Source organism: Podarcis gaigeae, assembly GCF_964106915.1.
Source record: "Podarcis gaigeae genome assembly, chromosome: 14".
NCBI lineage: Eukaryota > Metazoa > Chordata > Lepidosauria > Squamata > Lacertidae > Podarcis > Podarcis gaigeae.
Genome location: NC_139690.1, coordinates 45640047 through 45664654, shown reverse-complemented (window position 1 = coordinate 45664654; position 24608 = coordinate 45640047). Strand labels below are relative to the sequence as shown.

At 45.9% G+C, this 24608-nt stretch overlaps 2 protein-coding genes across 2 annotated transcripts in view; both read right to left on the bottom strand.

The window, feature by feature from the left end:
- LOC310831093 (myosin-11) overlaps window positions 1-24608 on the bottom strand; it is a 1553087-nt gene that overhangs the window by 1052699 nt on the left and 475780 nt on the right. The gene's annotated exons all lie outside the window — the stretch shown is intronic.
- TEKT5 (tektin 5) lies at window positions 27-21995 on the bottom strand. The gene is made up of 7 exons (XM_083711646.1): window positions 21356-21995; window positions 16093-16176; window positions 14537-14607; window positions 13730-13873; window positions 13067-13289; window positions 5171-5325; window positions 27-408 (listed from the first exon to the last, which is right to left on the bottom strand). Exons 1-7 carry the CDS (start codon window positions 21920-21922, stop codon window positions 192-194), a joined length of 1461 nt encoding a protein of 486 aa, XP_083567772.1. The 5' UTR covers window positions 21923-21995; the 3' UTR covers window positions 27-191.

Sequence of the window (24608 nt, the reverse complement as noted above, 5' to 3'; positions counted from 1 at the left end):
AAAAACCTGCGACCCTTTTTCTCCGATTTGCTTTCTCTTATGCTTTATTGCCATCCAATTTCTTCTCTTTTTTTCCTTTGTCAAGCTGGCTAACTGAACAAACAAAGAAAAAAAAATAGCAATGAAATGAGCAGAACGTTCTCCCATCATTTGCAAACCTTTTATGTCAGAGCAGAGGTCGCCAGGAAAGCTCAGGTGTAGCCGACCAGGCGTGGGGTGCTCGGAAAGGTCTTCCTCATCCCCATGCACTTCTCCTTGTCGATGAAAAGTGAGTTAGCCTTCACCAGCAGGTCGTGCTCCAGCTTGGACTTGTTGAGGATGAGCAGCTGGAGGGTGTCATGAGCTTCGCGCAGGCGCAGTTTCAGGGTCTGCAGCGTGTCGTCGATGGTGAAAACCTCATTCACCAGCCTGAAACGGGGTTGGGGGGGGAAACAGATACTCTGTTAACGGAGCAATCTGTTTGTTTTTTTAAAATAATATTTATTGAAGTTTTGAAGGTTACAAAAAAAGACAAAGAAAACACCAAATTAAACAAAAACAAAGGTATGCATCACAATAAGTAAGAGAAAGAGGGGGGGGGAACCCCAGAGAAATACAAACAATTAACAAACAAATCAAACCTTCCCAAAACTTATCTTTCATTTGCTTGTTTCCTTGACCTCCTCACACCTCCCTTTTTTGTATTCTAGTTCAGTTAACTATGTCAGCAAATCCTTTCCCTCTTTGTTTTTGTCCTAATAATTTATCTTAATATAATGTAACTTTACATTCTCTCCTTTCACCAATTAACAATCTACAGTGGTGCCTCGCAAGATGAAAAGAATCCGTTCCGCGAGTCTCTTCGTCTAGCGTTTTTTCGTCTTGCAAAGCAAGCCCATTGACGGCTTATCGGATTAGCGCTATTAGCAGTTTAGCGGCTTTTAGCGGCTTATCGGCTTAGCGGATAAGCGGCTTAGAAAAAGGGGGGGGAGGAAAAAAAATCTGCAGGAACTCGCAAGACATTTTCATCTTGCGAAGCAAGCCCATAGGAAATTCGTTTTGCGAAGCGCCTCCAAAACGGAAAACTCTTTCGTCTAGCGAGTTTTCCATCTTGCGAGGCGTTCGTCTTGTGGGGCACCACTGTATTTTTACTTAATCCTTTATGACATTTCTGCTAAAACCACATAACTTCATTCCAGCATCCTTCTAACATTCCTTAATTTTACAATGTTTCTGTAAATAAACTTTAAATTTCTTCCAATCTTCTTCCACCAACTCTTCTCTCTGGTCTCGGATTCTGCCAGTCATTTCCTGTTAACGGAGCAATCTGAGGGCTCCCTTGGACAAAAAAACAAGGACACCAGCCAGGAATACCAGAGCCAAACAGCAGCCAGTAGGCTTGGTCTTTATTGAAGACTGTCGCAACAGGACTCCCACCTGCCACAAGGTGGAACAAGATGGAAGCCCCGAACAAAAGCGAACCCAAACTTTTATTAGCTGCTAATCCCCATGTTACACCCCCCAAACTACATCACTAATACATCATGGTTACATCATGAAAGGGGAGGTCTGGTGGCAGTAATCTCAGCATCCTGGACCCTGCCCCATGGTTCCCCTTGCCCTCCACCAAACACCCATCAAGTGGAACAAAAGAGATATTTACATTTCCCTGTTTCCCAGCCAAGTTAATCACACCCTTTTGTCTTTATCTGGGTTTGTAATATATATATATATGTTGGATGCCGCCTGGAGTGGCTGGGGCAATCCAGTCAGGTGGGTGGGGTATGAATAGTAAAATCACCACCACCACCACAACAACAACAACCGGTGCTTTTTTCAGGGAAAAGGGTGCCAGTATTCACCATGCAGTTGTTCCAGTAAGTGCCACACTTTTAACATTTGGGGTGGAAAAAGGTACTGCTACTGCGTACCCTTGAATAAGGTAAAGGTAAAGGTACCCCTGCCCGTACGGGCCAGTCTTGACAGACTCTGGAGTTGTGTGCCCATTTCACTCAAGAGGCCAGGGGCCAGCGTTGTCCGGAGACACTTCCGGGTCACGTGGCCAGCGTGACATCGCTGCTCTGGCGAGCCAGAGCCGCACACGGAAACGCCGTTTACCTTCCCACTGGTAAGCGGTCCCTATTTATCTACTTGCACCCGGAGGTGCTTTCGAACTGCTAGGTTGGCAGGCGCTGGGACCGAGCAGCGGGAGCGCACCCCGCCGCAGGGATTCGAACCGCCGACCTTTCGATCGGCAAGTCCTAGGCGCTGAGGCTTTAACCCACAGCGCCACCTGCGTCCCTGTGAATACCCCCTTGAATACCCCCAGAATACCCTTGAATACCCCCAGATAAAAAGCACTGTTGATGATGATTGAATAGGATGCCCCTATTTTCATCAGAGAAATCTTGGAGGATATATAATGATGATGATATAGTCATACCTTGGTTTTCAAACCATTTAGTTCTCGAACATTTTGGCTCCCAAACGCCGCAAACCCAGAAGTGAGTGTTCCGGTCTGCAAACTGTTTTTGGAAGCTGAACGTCCAACGGGCTTCCGATTGGCTGCAGGACCTTCCTGCAGCCAATCAGAAGCCACGCTTTCGTTTTCGCATGTTTTCGAAGTGGAACGGACTTCCGGAATGGATTCCATTTGACTTCCGAGGTACCACTGTAATTATAATAATAAGCCTCCCATCTGACTGGGTTGCCCCAGCCATGCTGGGCAGCTTCCAACAGATATAAAAGCACTGTAAAATCTTTTTTATATCTGTTGGAAGCCACAGATGAGTGCCATACAATTATTATTATTATTATTATTATTATTATTATTATTATTATTATTACTACTATTACTATTATTTCTGAAACCCTGGAGAGCTGCTGCCAGTCTGTGTAGACAATACTGAGCTAGCTGGACCAAAGCTCAATATAACAAGCCTGCTTGCTGTGTTCCTATTGTGTGCCGCTGTGACACTCCTTTTCTTCTCTCTTTTTTGTCCCTGCTCTTGCAGAGGACGGAGCAGATTCCGTGTTTGCAAGCTCTGCTATAAAACCCCTTTGATGCTTAGCCAGATCCTGTAAAACGCTTTGTGCTGCTGGAGATGTTATCACTCCCACCCGCTGAGGCTCATACAGGTGCACTAGGAAAAGATGAGTCAACCCTTTTTTTCTTTTCGGAGGGGGAGGGTGGCTTCGAAAAAACGATTTCGGCAAACAGCTTCTCCGACCCTTAACACGATAGCCGCCAGCGCCTGGTGTCAAAACATCCTGTGTCTCCCAACTTTATGAGAAGGGAAAACAGGGTGGGGAGGCACACCGGGCCCCTTTGTGGCTAGAAAAAACCAAAGAGCAATGGAACAGAAGCATTGCAGAAACATAGGGCATGGTTAGCCAACGTGGTGCCCTCCATCTATCACTGGATTCCAACTCCCATCAGCTCCAACCAGCATGGCCAATGGTCAGGGATGATGGGAGATGCAGTCTACGACAGTCACATCCATGCCAAAGTGGAGGATTCCTCCCACAACAAAGAATCCTGGGAACTGTAGTTTGCTGAGGGTGCCCTTGGAAACCGTAGTTCTGTGAGGAGCAAAGTATAGTCTACAACACTATTCTATGATGCTGTGAAATGCACAGAGGAACACTCATGGTGCTATCGGGGCAGTCGTACACGATCACCCCTTCAATACTATTTATTTATATTTATTGATAAAGATCTTTATATATCTCTATGTCATGAAAAATATATCAAGGCAGTTTACAGCAATCGTAAAATTGTACAATAAACATCATAAAGGTGGTTTAAAGCAGACATTAATTAGCCGTTGTGAAAGGATGTATTCTTAATTGCCTGCACCAGCCTGGCAGAATATAAAAGCTCTCAGCAGGCGTTGAAAAGTTGGCAGAGAAGGCCGGCTTCTGCACCTGCAAAAGTTTTGGAGCAATCACACGACTTCATTTCAACTCCTGCTGAAGTCCCATAACTTTTAATTCCGCAAATGTTCTGGTTTATTCATGTTCCACTTTTGTTACGCTATAGCTAATCCAGACAGTAACAATGTACTTGCATTGTGGAAGCGTCGCGTAACAAACATAAAGCAGAATAAATCCACCATTACTATTGGGCCCATCCACACTCCCGTTTATCCCATGATTTCTTAACCAGGGGTCCAAGTTCTTCGTTCTTTTGGTCCTGCCACTTTCCCTGGGAAAACTCACAGATTACTGCTGAATTGGAACAAATCGGGTTTCCTGCATATTGGCATTTGTTCCGATTCAGCCATAAACCATGGGAAAGCTGTGGGACAAAAATAACTCCTCTCAGACAAGAAATCACAGGACAAACAGCAGTGTGGACGGGCCCATTGCATCAAAAGCATCTTGCATAATACTCCTGCAATAAAGCAGTTGGGTGATGGTGTCCTTAAAGGTAAAGGTAAAGGGACCCCTGACCATTAGGTCCAGTCGTGAACTACTCTGGGGTTGCAGCGCTCATCTCGCTTTATTGGCCGAGGGAGCCGGCATACAGCTTCTGGGTCATGTGGCCAGCATGACTAAGCCGCTTCTGGCAAACCAGAGCAGTGCATGGAAACGCCGTTTACCTTCCCGCCGGAGCAGTACCTATTTATCTACTTGCACTTTGACGTGCTTTCAAACTGCTAGGTTGGCAGGAGCAGGGACCAAGCAACGGGAGCTCACGCCATCACTTGGATTCAAACCGCCGACCTTCTAATCGGCAAGTCCTAGGCTCTGTGGTTTAACCCATAGTGCCACCCACGTCCCTTTAGTCATGTAAAAAGATTTCTAGGAGACTTGGCTAGGGACCACCAACTGGTTTGACCACTTCTACCGGCACTGTGTTTCTCAAACATGGGTCCCTAGCTATTGTTGGACTACAGTTTCCCATCCTCCCTGACCACAGCTCCTGCTAGCTAGGGATGATAGGAGTTGTAGTCCCACAAAAGGTGGAGGGGACCCAAGTGTGAGAAACGCTGATTGCAGAATTCCATCTTGCAGAAATAGAAAGCAAAGGGAGCTCAAAGACGGCATCCAAATCAACTCCCCGAATCCTGTAGCACTAATAATCCTTGATGCATTCTGCATCAACAGCAAATAGATCTGGAATGTGGTAGGCCTTCAGGCAGCAATATCTGGAGGGTGGGAGATGAGTGGGGGGGGGCTCACTCACTTGTACTGGGGTACGTCCCGGCACAACTCCATATTTGGCCGCCATGTTCGGGCTTCAAGGCGTGTCTGGGCCACCTTGAGTGGGCTCTCCTTAGCCATTATGGCTCTTTCCAGCAACATTATTGTATTTTCTGTCTGAAAGATTTCTTGCAGTGTCTGAAAGGAGAAGGAGGAGAAGAAAATGGTATGGTTGTTATTAAGTTGTGGGTGAACATATCAGACGACACAGCGATTCTTCAAACAGCTCTTGTTTATTCACAGGCCAGAACAGAACTGAACTGAAGGGTTCAGCCAGCCTGCTTATATAGAGCTCCACTACAACGCAACAGTAACAACTTTCTGTAACTATCCAATCACTGGACGTCACTTTCAATTCCTTATTTGCAGATGTGGACCTGAGTGAAAACTATCTACAGTATCCCCCTGCTGGCCCAGGGTGAGAACTGCAGTACATAACAGTTGTCCCCCCCCCCCCGTGCTTGCTGCCACCTTGACTGATGCGACTTTCTCCACCGTCCTCTGGTGTCAGGCTTCAGGGAATCTGATCCCTCCCACAGTGGCAGCCAAGAAGCAGATAAACGAGAAGAGTTCTTACCGAGTGTTTTATTTGATATTCACAGAGAGACGTAGAAATGCCATCTCTCTTAGACAATGGTGTTGTTCCAAGTAAAGTCCCATCCCCTCTGTCTCTCCTATTCCACATCACCCCTGTGCTGGCTGAACTGTACTTTCTGCTTTTGAGCTTTCTGTTCTCCTACTCTCAATGCCCACCTGGTCCTGGGAGAGTCAGGAATGCTTTCTAAAGACACTGAGTCTGTCAGCTGCCTCTCCCCTTGTGCTTCTTCTTCTTCCTGCTGTTCCTCTCCCAATATTTCCCAGCTTCTCCCCTCTGCAGCCTCTGAGCTTTGACCTTCTGCAAACCACTGTTGTTGTTGTTGTTGTTGTTGTTGTTTTAGAGCACAAATTTTATTAATTTAAAAAGACGACCAGCTTTTAGTACAGTTCCATGCGGTGGCTTCAATACAGGTGTACAGCAACAGACAATGTCATAAAGAACAAAGTTTAGTCAGTTAAAGGGAAAGATTGCAGAGGAGGATTGTGGGGTTTTTTGCAAGAGTAAGAAGAAAACAAGATGAACTAGGGAATGTATCAAGTTTTGTTTAAATCACAGTTCTCCAGAGCTTTTGCTTTAGTTTAAACAAAACTTATGCAACCATACATTGTGACATTATGTTAGGGAAAATAGGGGAAAACGCTATGGAAAACACTTGTTGAGAATTCTGACTGGAATGCAAACCACTGCTGTAAATCTACTGTATTGTTCGCTCCATAAGACACACTTTCCCCCTCTTAAAATCTAAGGGGAAATGTCTGTGCGTCTTATGGAGCGAATGTGTAGTCCCTGGGGCTGGGGGGCACCCGGGCTTCCCCCGCCAGCCCCAACCTGCTCTTTGGGGCTGGGGGTGGGGGAAACCCAGGCTTCCCCCGCCAGCCCCACAAGCTCCTGAGCAGCTCTGGGGTAACCTGCGAAGCCTCCGTAGGGCAGCGGGGAGCCTTCAACCCACTACCCTGGGGAGGCTTCGAGCGGCCAGCCCTGGCTTTTGCGGGAGGTGGGGGAAGGGACCTCCCCAACCTCCCTCAAAAGCCCCCAAGAGCAGCTTTTTTTTTTCTTGAAACCCCCCCCCCAAAAGTAGGTGCGCCTTATAGTCAGGTGCGCCTTATGGAGCGAAAAATACGGTATACTGCCCTCCTCTTCTTGGGAAGGTTCAGGGGAAGGAGTGGGGCTGTCCACCATTCCTCCTCAGTCCAGTCCCTGACATCTGGGCCCATTCAAATGGAAAGTATTTCCTTCTCAGGGCTTCTTTGGAAATAAATGTGCCTGGGGGAATAGGGGCAGGAGAATACAGTGGTACCTTGGTTCTTGGAGGGCTTAGTTGTCAAACAAATTGGCTCTCGAACACCGCAAACCCGGAAGTAAGTGTTCCGGTTTGCGAGCGTTTTTTGGAAGCCGAACGTCCAACGCGGTTTCTGCTTGAGCACAGGAAGCTCCTACAGCCAATCAGAAGCTGCGCCTTGGTTTTTGAATGGTTTCGGGAGTCGAATGGACTCCCGGAACGGATTAAGTTCGAGAACCAAGGTACAGTCATACCTCGAGTTGAATGTGCTTTGGGTTGAGCGTGTTTGAGTTGCACTCTGTGGCAAACTGGAAGTAACGGAGCTCATTACTTCTGGGTTTCGCAGCTCGCGCATGCGCAGACGCTCAAAATGACCTCATGCGCATGCGCGGAAGCAGCGAAACGCGACCCATGCAAGCACAGACGCGCCGTCGTATCTTGTGTTCCGTTCGGGATGCGAACGGGGCTCCAGAATGGATCCCGTTCGCATTCCGAGGTACCATTGTACTACTGTACATCGGAATGGGAAATCTGTCGATCTTTTTAGGAAGGATCTGCCAATGAGTTGGCAAGAACCACGGCAACATTAATCAAACCCTCCAGCTTTTAGTTAAGTTTTATGGTTTTAGCTCCATTGTTTAAGATGTTTTTAAACGTTCTACGGCTTAGGCTTACTACTGCACCACACTCCCCACCTTATTTTACTTAATGGTGCACGTCACTGCAAAATTCAAGGAAATACAAGTTTCAAAAGGCAGCTGTGTTTTGGTTCAAACTCAGGCCAGTTTGGCAGATTTGACATTAGATGTGAACCGCATCAAATCTCTCCCCCATCCCTAATTCAGAATCGCATACATGTCCGCCTTTTGGGCCCTCTGGCAAAGGGCCGATTTGTTCCCCTGGGGCTTGTGCAAGAGACCTTCCTGCCAGATGGTGCCCCCAGAGGAAGAGGATAACTGATAACGCAGGCAGGGATCTCCTCCCTTGGCAGCCTCCGAAACAAAATATTGTTCGAACCTTTAAGTGAACTCCCAAACCAAACACTGCCTCGTCTTTTTAACCCACAACTAGGAGCTTAATAGTATGTTTGGTTTTAAGGTCATCCTGCCTTCCTGGCTGCTGTCTCCTGTCTTCTTCCTTTTTTCCGCTTTAAAAGTATAATTAAGAAGCTGGAAGAAGCTGGGAGAGGGACAGGGGCTTGTCTCTACACAGCAACTACCTTTCACACCTGGCAGAAACTTGCTACAAGTGGCTTTGGATCGCACACTGCGATTTACCCATTGGTCCAGATTAAACTCGCATCGCTTGAAAGGACTTGAACGGATTGGAGGGGAAAGTCACCAGATTGTATTGCACCAAACGACATCATTTTGTGGCTATATTCCAAGAATTAGGAAGCAAATCTCTCCCCCCCTCTCTCGCTCTCTCTCACACACACAAGCACACACTCCAGAGGCTGGGTGGAGATCAGTTCATATATATAGCTGCCAAACCGTACACCCATCTCTTGCAGAGAACAAAGTGCAAGTCTGCCCTCTGGCATCCTTCACCATTTGTGCAAATCTCCACCACCACACCTCCATCGTAGGCAGGGACAAAGCGCTCAGTTTTTATGGTAATGCCCCTCATTTTAAAAATATTCTGCAATGGGTGAGTGCACCACATTTCATTAAGGTGTGCACCCAGGGTATTTTATTTATTTATTTTATTTCAATGAAGGAAGAAGGGAGGTCGGAAAACGACAAGACGAGCAAGAAAGAGGTGTGGGGGGGGGGCACGACAAACAAAGCAACCAGAACAAGAGGGGTTGAGAAGCCAAAACAGGAGATTTTAAACTTCAGAGAAAAAGAGCCGTGCCAAGATTTCCAGAGGCAGGGCAGATCTGGAGAGAACTGAGGGTGCAATGCCCCTTCCTCCTCCTTCTCGTCTTTGCTTGTGCATCTCAAAAGTACCGTATTTTTTGCTCTATAAGACTCACTTTTTCCCTCCTAAAAAGTAAGGGGAAATGTGTGTGCGTCTTATGGAGCAAATGCAAGCTGCGCAGCTATCCCGGAAGCCAGACAGCAAGAGGGATCGCTGCTTTCACTGCACAGTGATCCCTCTTGCTTTTCTGGCTTCTGAGATTCAGAATATTTTTTTTCTTGTTTTCCTCCTCCAAAAACTAGGTGCGTCTTGTGGTCTGGTGCGTCTTATAGAGCGAAAAATACGGTAACTTCTCACCCCCAATATCTCTCTCTACAAAAGGTGGCCAACGGAGCTCAGATGGAGACAGAGCCATGAGGCAGGTGCAGGCAGAAGAAAAAGGCTGGAATGGATCTGTAGCTTCTGCCTGCGGAGAAGGCAGACCTTTCTTTCTGCCTGCCACTGCTGGAGGCACCAATCACTCCACCCCACCACCGTTTCCAGAAGCTTTCTCCTCCTCTCTCTCTCTCTCTCTCTCTCTCTCTCATTCTGTTGTTCCCCACCTCCTGTACACAAGCATTCACCTTATACAAAATTCCACACGGAGCAAGAACTGCGGCGTCATGCATACACAAAAGGGGTGCGTCTCAGTGTGAATAAGGAACCACCTAGCAAATTTGGCATTCAAATTGGGTGGCTAAAATGTGTCAAGTGGTATTCAAGATGAGGGAGGTTAAAGAATGCTGCAAGTGTTGGCTCTCCCACTCCCGACAATCCCTGGCGTCCTTGTTTCAACTGTGCTATTTTTTGTTAATTGTTTTTAAGAGAACAATGACTGTAGCAACTGTAAAATTAAAAACAAAACACATAAATACACCCGCCAGTGTTACAGAGTGCATGCATCTTGCTTGGTGACTCTATATATTGTCTAATTAAATGGGCTTGTTATGCATAAAAGATCATCTTTGCATTCGCGGCATACAGATTGCAGAGGCAATTTGCGCCGAAGAGTCTCTCCTGAATGGCACCTGTGGCGTTTTGACTCTGAATTCATGCTTTCTCACTTCCAGTTGATATAGTTATCAATTTCATCAAGATGCATTTAATTTTTTGCACCAAGTTTGCAAAAAGGTTATACAGCATCCACAGTTTCTGCGGCATTTGTCCTGATTTGTTTGAACCCTCTCCCTCCTGCACACAGAAAGGTTCTTTAAAATGGAAAATGTTGGGTTTTTTTAATGGGGAGAGGTGCTCATTAAATATAGGTATTAAGAGTCAATATTGGGTGACACAAGATTATCAAAGATCTGGAAACCAAGCCTTATGACTTTATACTAGAGAGTGCTGGGTATATTTAGCCTGGAAAAGAGAAGACTGAGAGGTGACATGATAGCTTTCTTCAAATATGTGAAGAGCTTTCACAGGGAAGAATAGAGCAAGTCTATTTTCTCCCCCCCCCCTTTTTTAAACTTTTTAAACTTTTGTTGATAAATGCAATACTTACAAACACAAACCAGAACACTAAACAAACTTATTATACATAGATACATACACCTCTCAACTTAGATTACAAAAAATAAAACAAGCATACAAACTAAACATACAGACAAAAATTTTGACTTCCCTCCACCTATATGTGGCTTCCTTTGTTTTTTTTCTTCTTTTCGCTGTGTTATCAATATTATTTTTGACTGTGTCATCTCATACCCATTTCTTCTTAATTTTTTACTCTGTAAGTTTCATTCATTCATTTTCTGTTGGCCCAGGCAGTAGGAAGTGAACCAATGGACCCGAATCAAAAAGAAGAAGATTCCGACTAATCGTTAGGAAGAACTTTCTGATAGTAAGAGCCATTTGACAGTGGAACGGGTACTCTCGGAAGGTAGTGGGCTCTCCTTTCTTGGAGGTTTTTAAGCAGAGGATGAATGGCTATCTGTCAGAGATGCTTTAGCTGAGATTCCTGCATTGCAGAGGGTGGAAATAGATGACCGCTGGAGTCCCTTCCAACTCCACAGTCCTATGCTTCTATAATGCTGTGTTTTTGCCTTGGAGCAACAGCATCAGAATCATGGCCAATACTGTGCAAGTTTTACTTGAAAGCAGCAATTCACTGTAACGCTGTCACAACTCACTGAGCCTGGACAGCTTGGTTGGTTAGAAGCATGGTGCCGATAACGTCAAGGATGCAAGTTCGATCCCCGTAAGGATCGGCTGTGTATTCCTGCATTGCGGGGGGTTGCACTAAACGAGCCCCAGGGTCTCTTCCAATTCTTTTTTTAAAAATAAATTTATTTATTTGGTTTTTCAAATTAAAGTTTTACCATCACATACATATCCAACATACATAATAAAAACAAGATTCCAAACAAACTCCTGGACTTCCCTCCTCCCCTTTGTGGGTCCTATTCTTAGTCATTTTCTCCTGCATCTTTTATAATAATCCAAATCTTTTACATCTCCATTATATCCAAAATTCACCATTAAACTACAAGTGTTATTCCAACCCTACTAACAATTTTAACTGTTTACAATGATTTTTAAGACAAATGATAAATTTCCCCCATTCCTTATTAAAATTTTGGTCTTCCTGATTTCTGATTCTTCCGGTCATTTTTGCCATTTCCGCATAATCTGTCAACTTAATCTGCCGTTCTTCTCTGGTCAGAACTTTATCTTCTTTCCATCTCTGGGCCAATAACATCCACATAGCCATTGTCACATATATAAATAATCTTTTCTGCTCCATTGAGATTTCGATACTTTGGGATTTTCGGGTCCCTTCCAATTCTATGTGCCTCCCATACTGAGAGCAAAGACAGAGAAGAGAAAATGATTGCCAGACCTCCTTTTCATGTCATGCCCGTGCTGCCCAACCTTAGTGGGACTTGCCACGTTTCCCGTGCTCATGCCTTTTATGACCGCCCATTGTTGGGTCTTGTCCGGGTTCTGTGGCATGGTGACATCACAGTGCAGCTTGGGTGGTCTACACATCCCTGAGCTGAGGAATCCATAAGGCCAGCTCACTCGACTGAAAGGATGGCACCCACCATGCCAAACATAGCAGTCTTCAAAAGTTATCATCTAGGACAGCTGCCCCCCACTGCAAGATGGCAGGAGGATCCTTAGTCATGGCCCTCGAGGTCTTTTTTGGTGGCCCTCCCCAGCCTTCGCACTGCTTTCCCAAAGCCTGGTAGGTGAGTCTTAGAGTCTTCCCTCCTCCTTCCCAAAACCTAGTTAGAGTTTGCCCAGCTAGGGAAAAGAGGTGGGAGAGATCTCCTCCTCCTCCTCCTCCTCCTCCTCTTCTTCTTCTTCTTCTTCTTCTTCTTCTATCACATGTAGCCAAATAAGATTGTCTTCCATGAACACAGTCTTAACAGTGAGTCTGTAAGTGACTGTGGAGGCCAATTCTGGACCCACACGTCCTTCCACAGTAGGGACATTGGTTTCCGGGTGGGAATTGAACATGGTGAGGGTTTGCCAAGTGTGCCTTCCTCTTAGCACGTTTCTCACTTGTGACCTGAGTTTGAGCGTCTTCAAAGCCCATGACACCATTGGTAAAGGCTGTTGTCCAATTGGAGCGCTTGCAGGCCAGTTGTCAGTGTTTATACAGTGGTACCTCAGGTTACATACGCTTCAGGTTACAGACTCCGCTAACCCAGAAATAGTGCTTCAGGTTAAGAACTTTGCTTCAGGAGGAGAACAGAAATCGTGCTCCGGCGGTGCAGCAGCAGAAGGAGGCCCCACTAGCTAAAGTGGTGCTTCAGGTTAAGAACTGTTTCAGGTTAAGAACGGACCTCCGGAACGAATTAAGTACTTAACCTGAGGTACCACTGTGCTACATTTTTACAGCTAGGGAAAGGAGGTGGGAGAGCTCTGGGACCACCAAAACAAAGGATCTTAGCAGCTGGGCAGTATCGTATTGGGAAATATTGGCGGTATTCACTGGTTTGGTTTCCATTCTGGACCCAGGAGGAAGGAGGGAACACGGGCAATTTCCACTCCTGCCTCCATTTCCACCTGAAGTCTCTTCCATCCCCAGGACTCAGCAGAGCAGTCTCTGCCTTACCCGCCCAGCCTCTTGAAGACCAACGTCCTCCTACCTTGGCCAGCTGTGCCTGCAGCTGGTTCTTGGAGTCTGCTATTTCCGAAATGCGGGCGTCAAAGGCCAAATTCGTGTTTGTCCACTGCCTCCACATATCGTCGGAAGTGGTTTCCAGGGTGTGGTCCGCTTCGCTGCAGAGGGTGGCTGTGTTGGCACGTGCGTTCTGTGAATACCGGATGTTGTCATCGCTAAACTTGGCCCACGTTTCAGGGACTGTCACTCTGCAAGGTATAAGAACCTGGGTTACTGCGAAAAACCAGCACCATGTCCCGTGTTCCAGGGTGCTGTGGGACACTGTGCAAAATAAATTGCGTACCTTTTTTTTTTTTTTTTTTAAAAGAAATTTATATATCCACGACATCACAGCACCATACAATTTGTCAAAAGGATTTTGCATAAAAAATTCTGCATGTTCAAAGGCTGAATTCACAAACACACCAAGTGGAAGCACAATGTTGTGGCCTCCCCACTCTGAAGCTTTGCTTTGTACAATAGATACAACTGCTCATCTTTGGAAATCCAGGAAGTTTACTTTCTGTTTATTAGGTTTGCTTTCACACCTGGATTTTAAGAGGTGTGGGCTTGGTGTCTGTCATATACCCAGCATGCTCAATAACCCACTCTAGTAATGGATATTATAAGCAGAGTGCCCCAGACTTACGTTCCATCTATTTTTTCCACTCCATGGTAAAAATTGATGCTGTCAGAAGTGTTCCTCAGGTTATAGCACTTCTCATCGATGAAATGGGCCGAGTTCTTGTCTCCAAGGTCCCTCTCGAGAGCATGTTGGGCATCTCTGTTAACACTATGCAGGAGGACGAGGATTTTTGTTATAGCAGCATATTTACAATTTTAAAGCATTTTTGCAGGTGACAATGGGCAAGAAAGAAGAAGTCTTGGAAATTCCATTTCCATATTCAAAAACCATGAAAACAAGCTGTGGATTTCAGCCTAAAATATGGGCGGAATGACACCAGTGCCTTTTACCAGGCAGAAGCTGAACAGGTAAGGAAGACTCACCAATATTATTGCCAGTAAATGCCTTACCTGTTGGATTTCTGCCTGCCTGTGAAGTTATAGAAACCCCATCAGGGGGTGGGGTTAAAGGAAAACCCAGTAGTACCAACAATTATGCTGCTTCTTTTTTTAGCAGCAGGGAAACTTTTGCCGTTCCTCCCTTTGAGGGCTGGGTGTGACTTCCTGGGTAGTGTTGTGAATTCTGGGTCCATTCCAGATGGCCAAGCAACCCAGGAAGGTGAAAGGGCTTTTGTTGTTGAGAACTGCCAAGAGACCTGATGGCCATCCTTTGGAGAACTACACACTAAAAGAGGATTTCTCGAGGCAAAGGCTGCTGAGTTCTAACGGTGGCAGAGACATCGCAAATGAACGGGGTGCCCAATTCACCAGCCGCCTTTAAAGGCCATGTATATTTTGTGTGTGTGTGTGTGTGTGTGTTTAAAAAACTTACTTAATTTGTTGTTCAATCCTTTCTGCAAGCTTCCTCATTCGTTCTTGGCATGCTCTGATCAGATCAACCTCCTGTAACGGAAAATAGACACCTGCTGTCATTGATCCTACAAAAATGGAGACTGAAAGAGCATCCTTTATCGGACATTCTCAACATCCACCAAGCCTCCCTGCCCTTCCCATTGTTGCGGTTGTTTGGTTGGGATGTTGTTGCTTTCTTGGGGAGAGGGCTTGCCTGGTTTTTTAGGTCTGTGTTTTGTTTTCTTCCCAGGCTGGTGATGTCTTGCCTGAGCTTTGAAGGGTGTGTGTTGAGCATCCGTGTTTTGTGGTACCCATGACAGTTTTGTACATTTCCAAATTTGTCCCCAGACCCCAGAAATCTGGGGACCGGTGAACAATGGGAACGTGCACAGATTTCTGGTTGCATTCTGCTTCTCGTACTACAAAAGTTGCTTCCCACACATGTCTTCCTCAATAGGGATCTTAGCACGAACGAGTGATTTATGGAAAGCTGGTCACAAAATTCCTGAAGCAGGCAGTTTGATTCTATGGCTTTAGGCTTGAATAGAGACAAAGGATTCCTCGCCCACTACAGCTGTACATCAAGGCAGCAAAAGAGGTTTAAAGACGTGTGCCACCTTGAACATCTTGGTAGGATAGAAATGCAATCATGATAAATTCCCATTGAGGGAGGATACCACATCTCAAATGTGATAAAATGAGTCCTAGTTCTCCATCCATAAATCTATTTGTCCTTAAATTAAGGTGCTTTTTAAAATTTGTTTTGATTTTTGCTTTAATGCACTAACATAATTATAAATTTTATGTCAGTTTGGGTTTGCGCCAGTTTTCCTAAACTTGTTTCTGGCGTGAAAATAGCATAATGCTGAAAGGAATCTAATGCAGCTAAACTTTAGACTTCTGAGTAACAATGCACAAAATCCCCCCCCCCCCAAAAAAAGGAATTTAAATGCACTTTGGGGATAGCTTTAAAACCTGGCCCTGGCCCTTCCCAATGTACACCTGTGATGTACATCTCTTGAGCTTTATAAAAATATAAATATTAAGGAACACAACTATCTCCTATGTACTATAATCTGGCTTTAGGTTCAAATTGTGCTTGGTTTATGCATATGATTTATTATCATATGAATCTTGGACCTTAGGTCTTCTCTGCCACCAGATCGCGGTTCCCAGGTCTTAAGATGCAAGACTCTAGCATTTCTGGTGTTTGACGACAAGTGTCAACACAGCATGACCACATGCCAACAAAACAAAAAGCCATAAGTCACAAGCCATAATTGTTTTGGGCTTACTCCTAAAGCCCCTGATCCACTTGCACAGGATTCATGAATCCGCTTGTGGGTCATTGACCCAGAGGCTGGGAAATGCTGCTCTGAAATTTCAGGTCAAACTTGGATTTCCCTGAGCAAGTTAAAGAGCCAAGGGAGAATCCAAAAAATGGGTTTTATCAAGAAAACGGAACACCTGTCTCGAGTGCTATTTCTGGCTACCTTCTGCAAACTCATTTCACAAAGCCAGCAAGGCTTGCTGTACCTGGATGAGATTCTTTTCCACGTCATCATGGACCAAGTCGATGCCCATCCGTTTCTCCCGATTGTATAAGCATTCCAAAGCCACCTGAAAGCAGACAAGAAAACCACGGGTTCAGATAACTCCTTCAGAGGGGTAAAGACTAATAGTGAGTCTTTGGAAAAACACTGCAAGGTGTTTTTCTTTTCCACGTTCGATCTCCTAATAGAGGAAGAAAACTGTTCCAAATATATCTGTGAATGGTTAACCTGTAACTAAAACATGTGGATGAATGGATGTTTGTTGCTAGGACCCAAAGCACTGGATGATCAAAATGGCAATTAGGAGACCCATTAGCGGCTAAATTATCAGTAGGCTTGACTACTGTAATTCGCTCTATGCGGGGCTGCCCTTGAAGCTGTCCCAGAAACTCCAGCGGGTACAGAATGCTGCAGCGAGGCTCCTCACGGGGTCTCTGCCATGGGAGCATATTCACCCAGTGCTTTTCAAGCTGCACTGGCTCCCGGTGGAGTACAGGGTCAGATTTAAGGTGCTGCTTTTGACCTTTAAAGCTTTAATGTTGTATTTTATTTTTGTTTTTAAGTTGTAATCATTCTTCTTGTTTTTATTATTGTTTGTAAGCCGCTTTGAGCCCGGCCTTGGCTGCGGAGGGCGGGGTATAAATAATAAAAAATATTATTATTATTATTATTATTATTATTATTATTATTATAAATTACTGGACCCTTTTTCCCCCCAAGGGTCAGCCTAGGGACACACAAGGAATTCAATTTTTTGTGTGAATTTTGACACAAAAACTATTTGATCCACACTTCCCCAAACTAAGGTGTAAACCCCATCAATGAGACTTATTACTCAGCAGATAGATATGGTTGGTATTGCACTTCTAGTTATCCACTGACTTTTACACTTCCTGGATGCCCCAATGCTGCTGTCATCTCAAAATAAAGAAAGAATCAAAATGTGTATTTTGCAAGGAGATACTTGTCTATGAATTTCTCCTAATCACATTTCTTTTTTGTACCCAATTTTGCCTACTGCACAGTTTTTTGCGAAACAATTCCCCCTAATACGAATTTTTGTATGCTGTTTTTGCCAAACAATACCCCAGCCCAAATACTTCAGATAACAGCAAGGCCTGAATGTCCTTGAAGAAGATGCATCAGATTCCCCTCCCAGAAGACAGCAGTATTGTTTCATCCGATCACAGCACATGACACAAAGTTGTGGACGTGGAAGGAAAAAAACTAAAAGAAGATTTCAGTGGTGTAGCAACCCCCACTGATGCCCGGGGCAGACGAAAGTTGTTCAGCTCTTGGGTGAAAATCAAAGTGGATCAGCTTTTTTTAGGACAGCCACCGATTTCAGGGACGCACAACGCACCCAACAACTGCTAGGCCACTCTCAAGCTCCCCTGCCCCCCAGAATCCCAACCCCCAACACACAATACAGACTTCTGTGCCTCCCTATAACCCCTCCCTTCCAGTGTGGACCACCCCCACACACCCTGGGCTCGCTATGCTACTGGAAACTTTCCACTTCTGCCTCTAGACTCCTGTCAGGCTTGAAGGGGACTTGCAACTGGTCTTGGCTGCTCTACCCAATAGAAAACTGAGCCGCATCTATTTGAAAAGCGAGACTAGTACACCACCTTGTGGCCAGCTTTAGACTCAAAGCAAGACTAGGAAGTGTCAGGGCAAGGGTGCTATCAGCCTTAACCGCTGCACATCAATGTTCAACAAAGCCTGTCATTTACTCTCTGAATTTTGGGACCTGTGTGTTGTGTGCACTTTCCTACAACTTAAGGGAAGCTCGCACGCTTTTTGTTCCGATCCCCAAGCACACAGATAAAGCAACTGGCAAGGCCCCATGGGGCAGTCTTTGAAGATAGTTCAGAACCCGCTCTTCAGTCGTCCTCGCTCAGGGCTTCTGGCGACAGGGCTGGTTAAGTGAATCTCGCCCATTTTCTTCTGTGTGCCCCCAATATTATTTGTCATTCTCGCGGCAACAACCTGAGGGTGCAGTCCAAATCTACACCCATCCACAGTGGTGCTTTATGAAGCGGCAGAGCAGAGAGGGGTCAGTAAGATTGCTTCGGGAGTCTGGAGCTGGCACAGCGAATGGGCCCAAATTGGTGTCCGATGCTGTCGCTCAGTGGCAGGGAGATTGGTCCAAGATCCCACAGATCTCAGGCTGGTCCAGCCCCACACCCACCTCTGGACTACACCCCATCTGGGGGCTATACTGGGCCCATCACCTCCTGGCAAATAGAAGGGGAAGAAATGGAGGCAGTGAGAGATTTTACTTTCTTGGGCTCCTTGATCACTGCATTAGGTGACAGCAGTCACGAAATTAAAAGACGCCTGCTTCTTGGGAGAAAAGCAATGACAAACCTAGACAGCATCTTAAAAAACAGAGACATCACCTTGCCAACAAAGGTCTGTAAAGCTATGGTTTTCCCATTAGTGATGTATGGAAGTGAGAGCTGGACCATAAAGAAGGCTGATTGCCGGAGAATTGATGCTTTTGAATTATGGTGCTGGAGGAGACTCTTGAGAGTCCCATGGACTGCAAGAAGATCAAACCTCTCCATTCTTAAGGAAATCAGCCCTGGGTGCTCACTGGAAGGACAGATCCTGAAGCTGAGGCTTCAATACTTGGCCACCTCATGAGAAGAGAAGACTCCCTGGAAAAGACCCTGATGTTGGGAAAGATGGAGGGCACAAGGAGAAGGGGACGACAGAGAACGAGATGGTTGGATAGTGTTCTCAAAGCTACCAGCATGAGTTTGACCAAACTGCAGGAGGCAGTGGAAGACAGGAGTGCCTGGCGTGCTCTGGTCCAGGGGGTCACGAAGTGTCAGACACAACTAAATGACTAAACAACAAATCTCCTCTCAGTCTCCTAACAACAAATTATATATCAACATAACAAATTATCAAAACAAATCCTCTTCCTTGTCCCCCCCTCCATTTATTTCATCCCCCCCAACAAACCCTCCCTCCCTCTCCCCCAAGCTCTTCTCTCTGATTTCTCAACTCATGTTGTTCTCTGCATATTGTAAAATTGCATACATCCTTGTATTATCTATCTACTATGCTGACCCTCACTAAATTTGATATGTTTGTTCAAAACCTGCCAAGGAGTCCAGTTCATTTTGTAGTCCTTTTAAGTAATCTGTAAAAAGTTCCCATTCTTCTATAAAGTCGCAGTTGTCCTTATCTTGCAATTTGTATGTCAGTTTCGCCAGTTCTGCATAGTCCATCAATTTCTCTTGCCACTGTTCTTTTGTTGGGGTTTCTGCATTCTTCCATCCTTGTGCTATCAAGACTCTTGCCACTGTTGTAGCACCATCTGGGGGCTTTCTGCCAGCTACCACTGGTGGGCACCCCGTCCTCAGCATTCCTGCCCACCGGCACATTTTGCAGACAAAGCGGAAAGTGACATCTCGCTCCATGGGTAGCAGAAAGCCAGCTTAGCTGGAGGAACACTCAATTCAAATCTCCCCCTTGCCTGGTGCAAAGTGGGTCTGGGGTGCTGTGTTAAACGTAAAGGGACCCCTGACCATTAGGTCCAGTCGTGGCCGACTCTGGGGTTGTGGCACACATCTTGCTTTATTGGCTGAGCTCACCCCATTGCAGGGATTCGAACCACCGACCTTCTGATCGGCAGGTCCTAGGCTCTGTGGTTTAATCCTCGTGACTACAAAAGGCTTTTTCTCAGTGGACCTGTTCTGGATGGTGTTTTTAAATAAGATTTGACTGCGGTTGCTTGTGACCATCTAGATCAGGCACGACCAACCCTATAGAGACTGCGATCTACTCCAAGTATAATAAAACTGGCAGTGATCTACCTATTGTCATTGCCCATAGTTCTTGAGCTTTTTTAAGGGAAAGACACCAGAGTTGTTGAGCTTTTGGGGAGCCACTCCCTCTTTTTCCCACTTGCCGCCAGGGCAGCAAATACAACCTTTCTAAGCAGCACCGGCGGAGGGCATGCCGCAATCACTAAGGAGAAACCAGGTATCACTTTTGTTACTCCTGCAGTCGACCGGGAGCACCACAGCAATCTACAGGTTTGACATTGCTGATCTAGATCATTGCTTTTAGATTATTATTCTTTTTAGTGGTATGGTGGTTTCTTACTCATACTTGATTTGTTGGTTATCTCGTTTCTGCTGATTGCCTTGATTGCGGTTTTATGGAAAGGTATCAGAACATTGGAAATGAGCAGTGCTATTTTTCTAGAATTCACCATGCACAACCTCCCTTTTTCTCTTACAATGGCAGTGGCACCCATCTGAGAGGTGCCGGGACTGAGTTCCAATGAGTTCCGGCTGAAATAAAGCCCTGGAAACAAGCAATAAATTACAGTACTCCCAAGGACTTGAAGCATGACTGTTGTTTTGAAGATCCGGGAGTTGTGCTGTTTTAATATTAGAAACAAGGAAGCCAAATGACTTCTCAGCACAGTTGCATACCAAACCAAGAGTGTTAAAGAAGTGAAGAACACCCCTGTCGTTCAGCCCAGACCCTGAGGTCCAGCTCCAAGGGCCTTCTGGCAGTTCCCTCACTGTGAGAAGTGAGGTTACAGGGAACCAGGCACAGGGCCTTCTCGATAGTGGCACCCGCCTTGTAGAATGCCCTCCCATTAGATGTCAAAGAGAGAACCAACAATACAACCTTCTGTAGAAATCTGAAGGAAGCCCTGTATAGGGAAGATTTTAATGTTTCATGTTTTACTGTGTTTTCATATATGCTGGAAGCCGCCCAGAGTGACTGGGGCAATCCAGTCAGATAGGTAAAGGTAAAGGGACCCCTGACCATTAGGTCCAGTCGTAGCCGACTCTGGGGTTGTGGCGCTCATCTCACTTTACTGGTCGAGGGAGCCGGCGTACAGCTTCCGGGTCATGTGGCCAGCATGACTAAGCCACTTCTGGCGAACCAGAGCAGCGCACGGAAACGCCGTTTACCTTCCCGCCAGAGTGGTGTCTATTTATCTACTTGCACTTTGACGTGCTTTCAAACTGCTAGGTTGGCAGGAGCAGGGACCGAGCAACGGGAGCTCACCCCGTCGCAGGGATTCGAACCACTGACCTTCTGATCAGCAAGTCCTAGGCTCTTTGGTTTAACTCACAGCGCCACCCGCGTCTCTTCCAGTCAGATAGGCGGGGTACAAATAATAAAATAATAATAATAATAATAATAATAATTATTATTATTATTATTATTATTATTATTATTCCTGGACCATCCTCAGCACCCACCTGCAGTGGCCCCTGGGCTTCATCCGCAGCACATTCCAGGCGCCTCTTGGCTGTGTCCAACATGCAGGTGTCGGACAACAGCCGTTCGAGTTCATAGGTCAGCTCGGACCTCCAGAAATTGATGTCCGCTAGCCTCTGCCCGATATTTTTCCCGGAGTCTTCCTGCTGCTGCCGTGTCAGCTGGTCTTTGTCCTGTACCAGCCTCCCAGTGTCAGCATTCAGCCTCCCGGCCCAGTGCCGGTAAGCCTCCGAGCCCTTGATCTGGAGCTGGTTGGCTTTGTACCAGTCGTGGGGGCTGTAGCGAGCGTACAAGGAGGACCGCACCGACGGCAGGATGGTGGGAGGCCGCAGTGGGGCACAGAGGCGCCCCGCTCCCTCATCGTTGGGCCGGAAGGCGGACACTTTGTAGAACAAGCTGGGGCGCCATGAGTTCAGGTAGCGGTAGCCTGGCAGGTAATAAGACTGGTAGCTGTCCTGGCTGATGGTGGTTGGGGCCACCTCTGGAAGCAAGCAACTCTTCCGAGGTCCGCAGTAGCTGGCAGTCTGGGTAGTGCCAAGGAATTCCATCTAACTCCCTGAACCAGCCACTCAACCTTGCTTGGAGGTCAGGGGCATGAGACAAGGCAGAGGCAGCTGCCCCGTGCACTGTGACTCAGTGACGGTGTCACAGAAGATTAGTGAGGGCATCGTGGCCCCAGCAAAGGGGTCCTGTGAGACTCACTCAGCCTGCCTGTTTTGTTTCCTAAAAACATATTTATCTTTTAAAAAACAAACAAACCCAAACCAGAAATGGCAACTCTAAACATGCGGCAATAAGGTCTGGTGTGGAGTAGTCATTACAAGTGCGTCTAGTGTGCAAGAAAGCCACTCATGGAGAATGCCAGCTCTGCCCCCGATTTCCTTCCCAATACTATTATATTTAACATCTCACAAACTACGCAAGCTCGAAAACAGAAATGTCAGCTCTAAACATAAGGCAATAAGGTCACATGATAGAGAGCTGGTGGTGTAACATGCTGATTAAATGTGCAAAAAAGTCCCTCCTGGTTTAAATATTTCCAAGTCTCTGTGTTTACCATAACTTTTGGGGTAAATGCCAGGAATTTGGGTAAGCTGCTGGATTGGTCAGTGTCAGTGCCGGATTTACGTATGAGCTTAACAAGCTATAGTTTAGGGCCCAACTCTCTTGAAAAAGCAAAACAAAACCTGGATGTACATTTCCAAAATATAAGATTAAAAAAAAAAAAAACCTACATACAGCAACAGTGTTTTGTGTTGTGTAGGCTCCTTTGATGTAAGTAATGGGCCCGCCTGCTAGCCTGCTCCCTGAAATATCACTGGTTTGCTCCTTTCTTTATATAGGGCGCCTACATTCTGCATGTGCAAATGGCTTTAGATACCTATTAGGTCCATAAATTACCATATAGCATATATTCAACACAAAAATCAGCAACAATTTGTGGTTGACAAAGACAGCTGGACATATAAGGGCACCCCATTACCTTCAGTAGCTTAGGGCCTAAACCTAAATCCAGCCCTGGGTGTGCTGCATGTGTGAACACTGCCTGTGGATTTGCACCCATTGCCACAGACCTGCAAACAAACACTCCACGCTGGATCTCCCAAGGATCCTTCAGCCTGTATCAAGCCAAGATCAAATGGAAACTTATAGCTATGAATGCTAACTTCGCTTGCCCCAGTTCCTATCCAGACACCACCATATTTATTTAAAAAACAAACAAACCCTGAAACCCCACACTCGAAACAGAAACATCCACTCCGTGTTTATTTATTTGATTTGACCTTTTATCACAAAGCCACACAATAAAACGCACCGAATGAAACTGCTATGAATGTAAAGCCAAAAAAAAAAAAAAAAAAAAACCAGGATGAAAGCGATGGAAAACAATTCCACATATAATGGCAGTTGAAAATATAGAAAATATAAAGGTATCCATTTCAGAGAGCTGTTGAAAGAGGACCCCAAGTGGTCACAGGCCAGCATCATGACTAAAAGCAGTGCTTTTTTGGGGGGGGGATGCAGGGGGATGCATACCGCTTAAATTTTGTGAATCTCTATACTTTTGTTCATTTACTCTATTTATTTCCCCCAATTTGAACTATAAAGTGGTGGTTTTCTTGAGTCAAAATGAGAGTACCCCTAAACATTATTATTATTATTATAGAAAAAGAAAAGCACTGACTGAAAGTGTGAGTGAGAAAGTCCCTCCTGGCCCAAATTTCCCTCTTGTGTGTTAAATATTAAATAATACTTAAAATCAGAAGGTGGCTGCCCCATACCTCACCTGCAGATTTCTGGCAATAAGAAGAGAAGAGGCTTTCCTCTCTCCTTGCCACCCCATAAGTTGTTGGCAAGCTTATCATAGTGACATTTGAATCTGGGGCTATTTGCCCGCTCTCCAGCTGCCACCCTGCCCTATGAATGCCATTACTTGGGAGCAGGTTCATTCAATGGGAGTCCCACTGAACTACACAGAAGTCGCTGTGTTTTGTTCTGATGATGGAGAAATAGAGCTGGGTGTCATTGGCAAATTGGGGGCACCTCAATGCCCCCAATGGCTGCTTCCAATGGCTTTGTGCAGAAGATATTAGACGGCACTGGGGATAAGAGAATGTTTGGATGGTTTCGTGTGCTTTTTAATATTGCTTTTTAACATTAATAATACTTTCAGTCATTGCAACCTAGGGGACCTCAGAGGTACAAGGCAGGCAATACATTCCAATCATGAGTTATTTTAATTGTACTGGGGAGAAATGGGCAGATCTTTTTGTTTTGCTGCAATATTCCTGAAATTTTAAAAAAAGTTTCAGTAAATTTTATTTCATTGCCTTTGGTTATTTTCACGTATACGTGTGTGTGTGTGTGTGTGTGTGTGTGTGTGTGTGTGCTTTTAATGCTAGCATGGCCCCCTGTTTTCAGCTAGAGGGAGCACTATTTTTTTAGGAATAACGTGTGAACGAACGCCCACGTGTCACGGGAAACACGCGGGGTTCGCCGCCCGCCCCGGACTGAAGGAGCCGCTCGAGTTCTCTCAGCGAACTCGCACAAACTCGGGGCCATCCAATCGCAAACGCCGGATCAGGCCACGTGACACTGCAACTCTTTTCTCCCAGCTCGCCTTCTTTCAATCCTATCCCTACGCCCGACCCGCCTTCAAGCATACGCATGCGCACCTTTGCGTCGGGCGGGGCTCCGGGATGCTCCTCCTCCTCCTTCTTGCTCGGGCCGTAA

Bases quoted from the DNA above. Each gene is read 5' to 3' on its own strand.
- TEKT5 (XM_083711646.1), bottom strand. From the start codon at position 21,922: ATGGAATTCCTTGGCACTACCCAGACTGCCAGCTACTGCGGACCTCGG. The intron at 14,608-16,092 runs GTACAGCAAGCC...TTTCCGTTACAG, and splicing joins TGGAAAAGAATCTCATCCAG to GAGGTTGATCTGATCAGAGC. The intron at 409-5,170 runs GTGAGTGAGCCC...ACCCCGTTTCAG, and splicing joins CGGGACGTACCCCAGTACAA to GCTGGTGAATGAGGTTTTCA.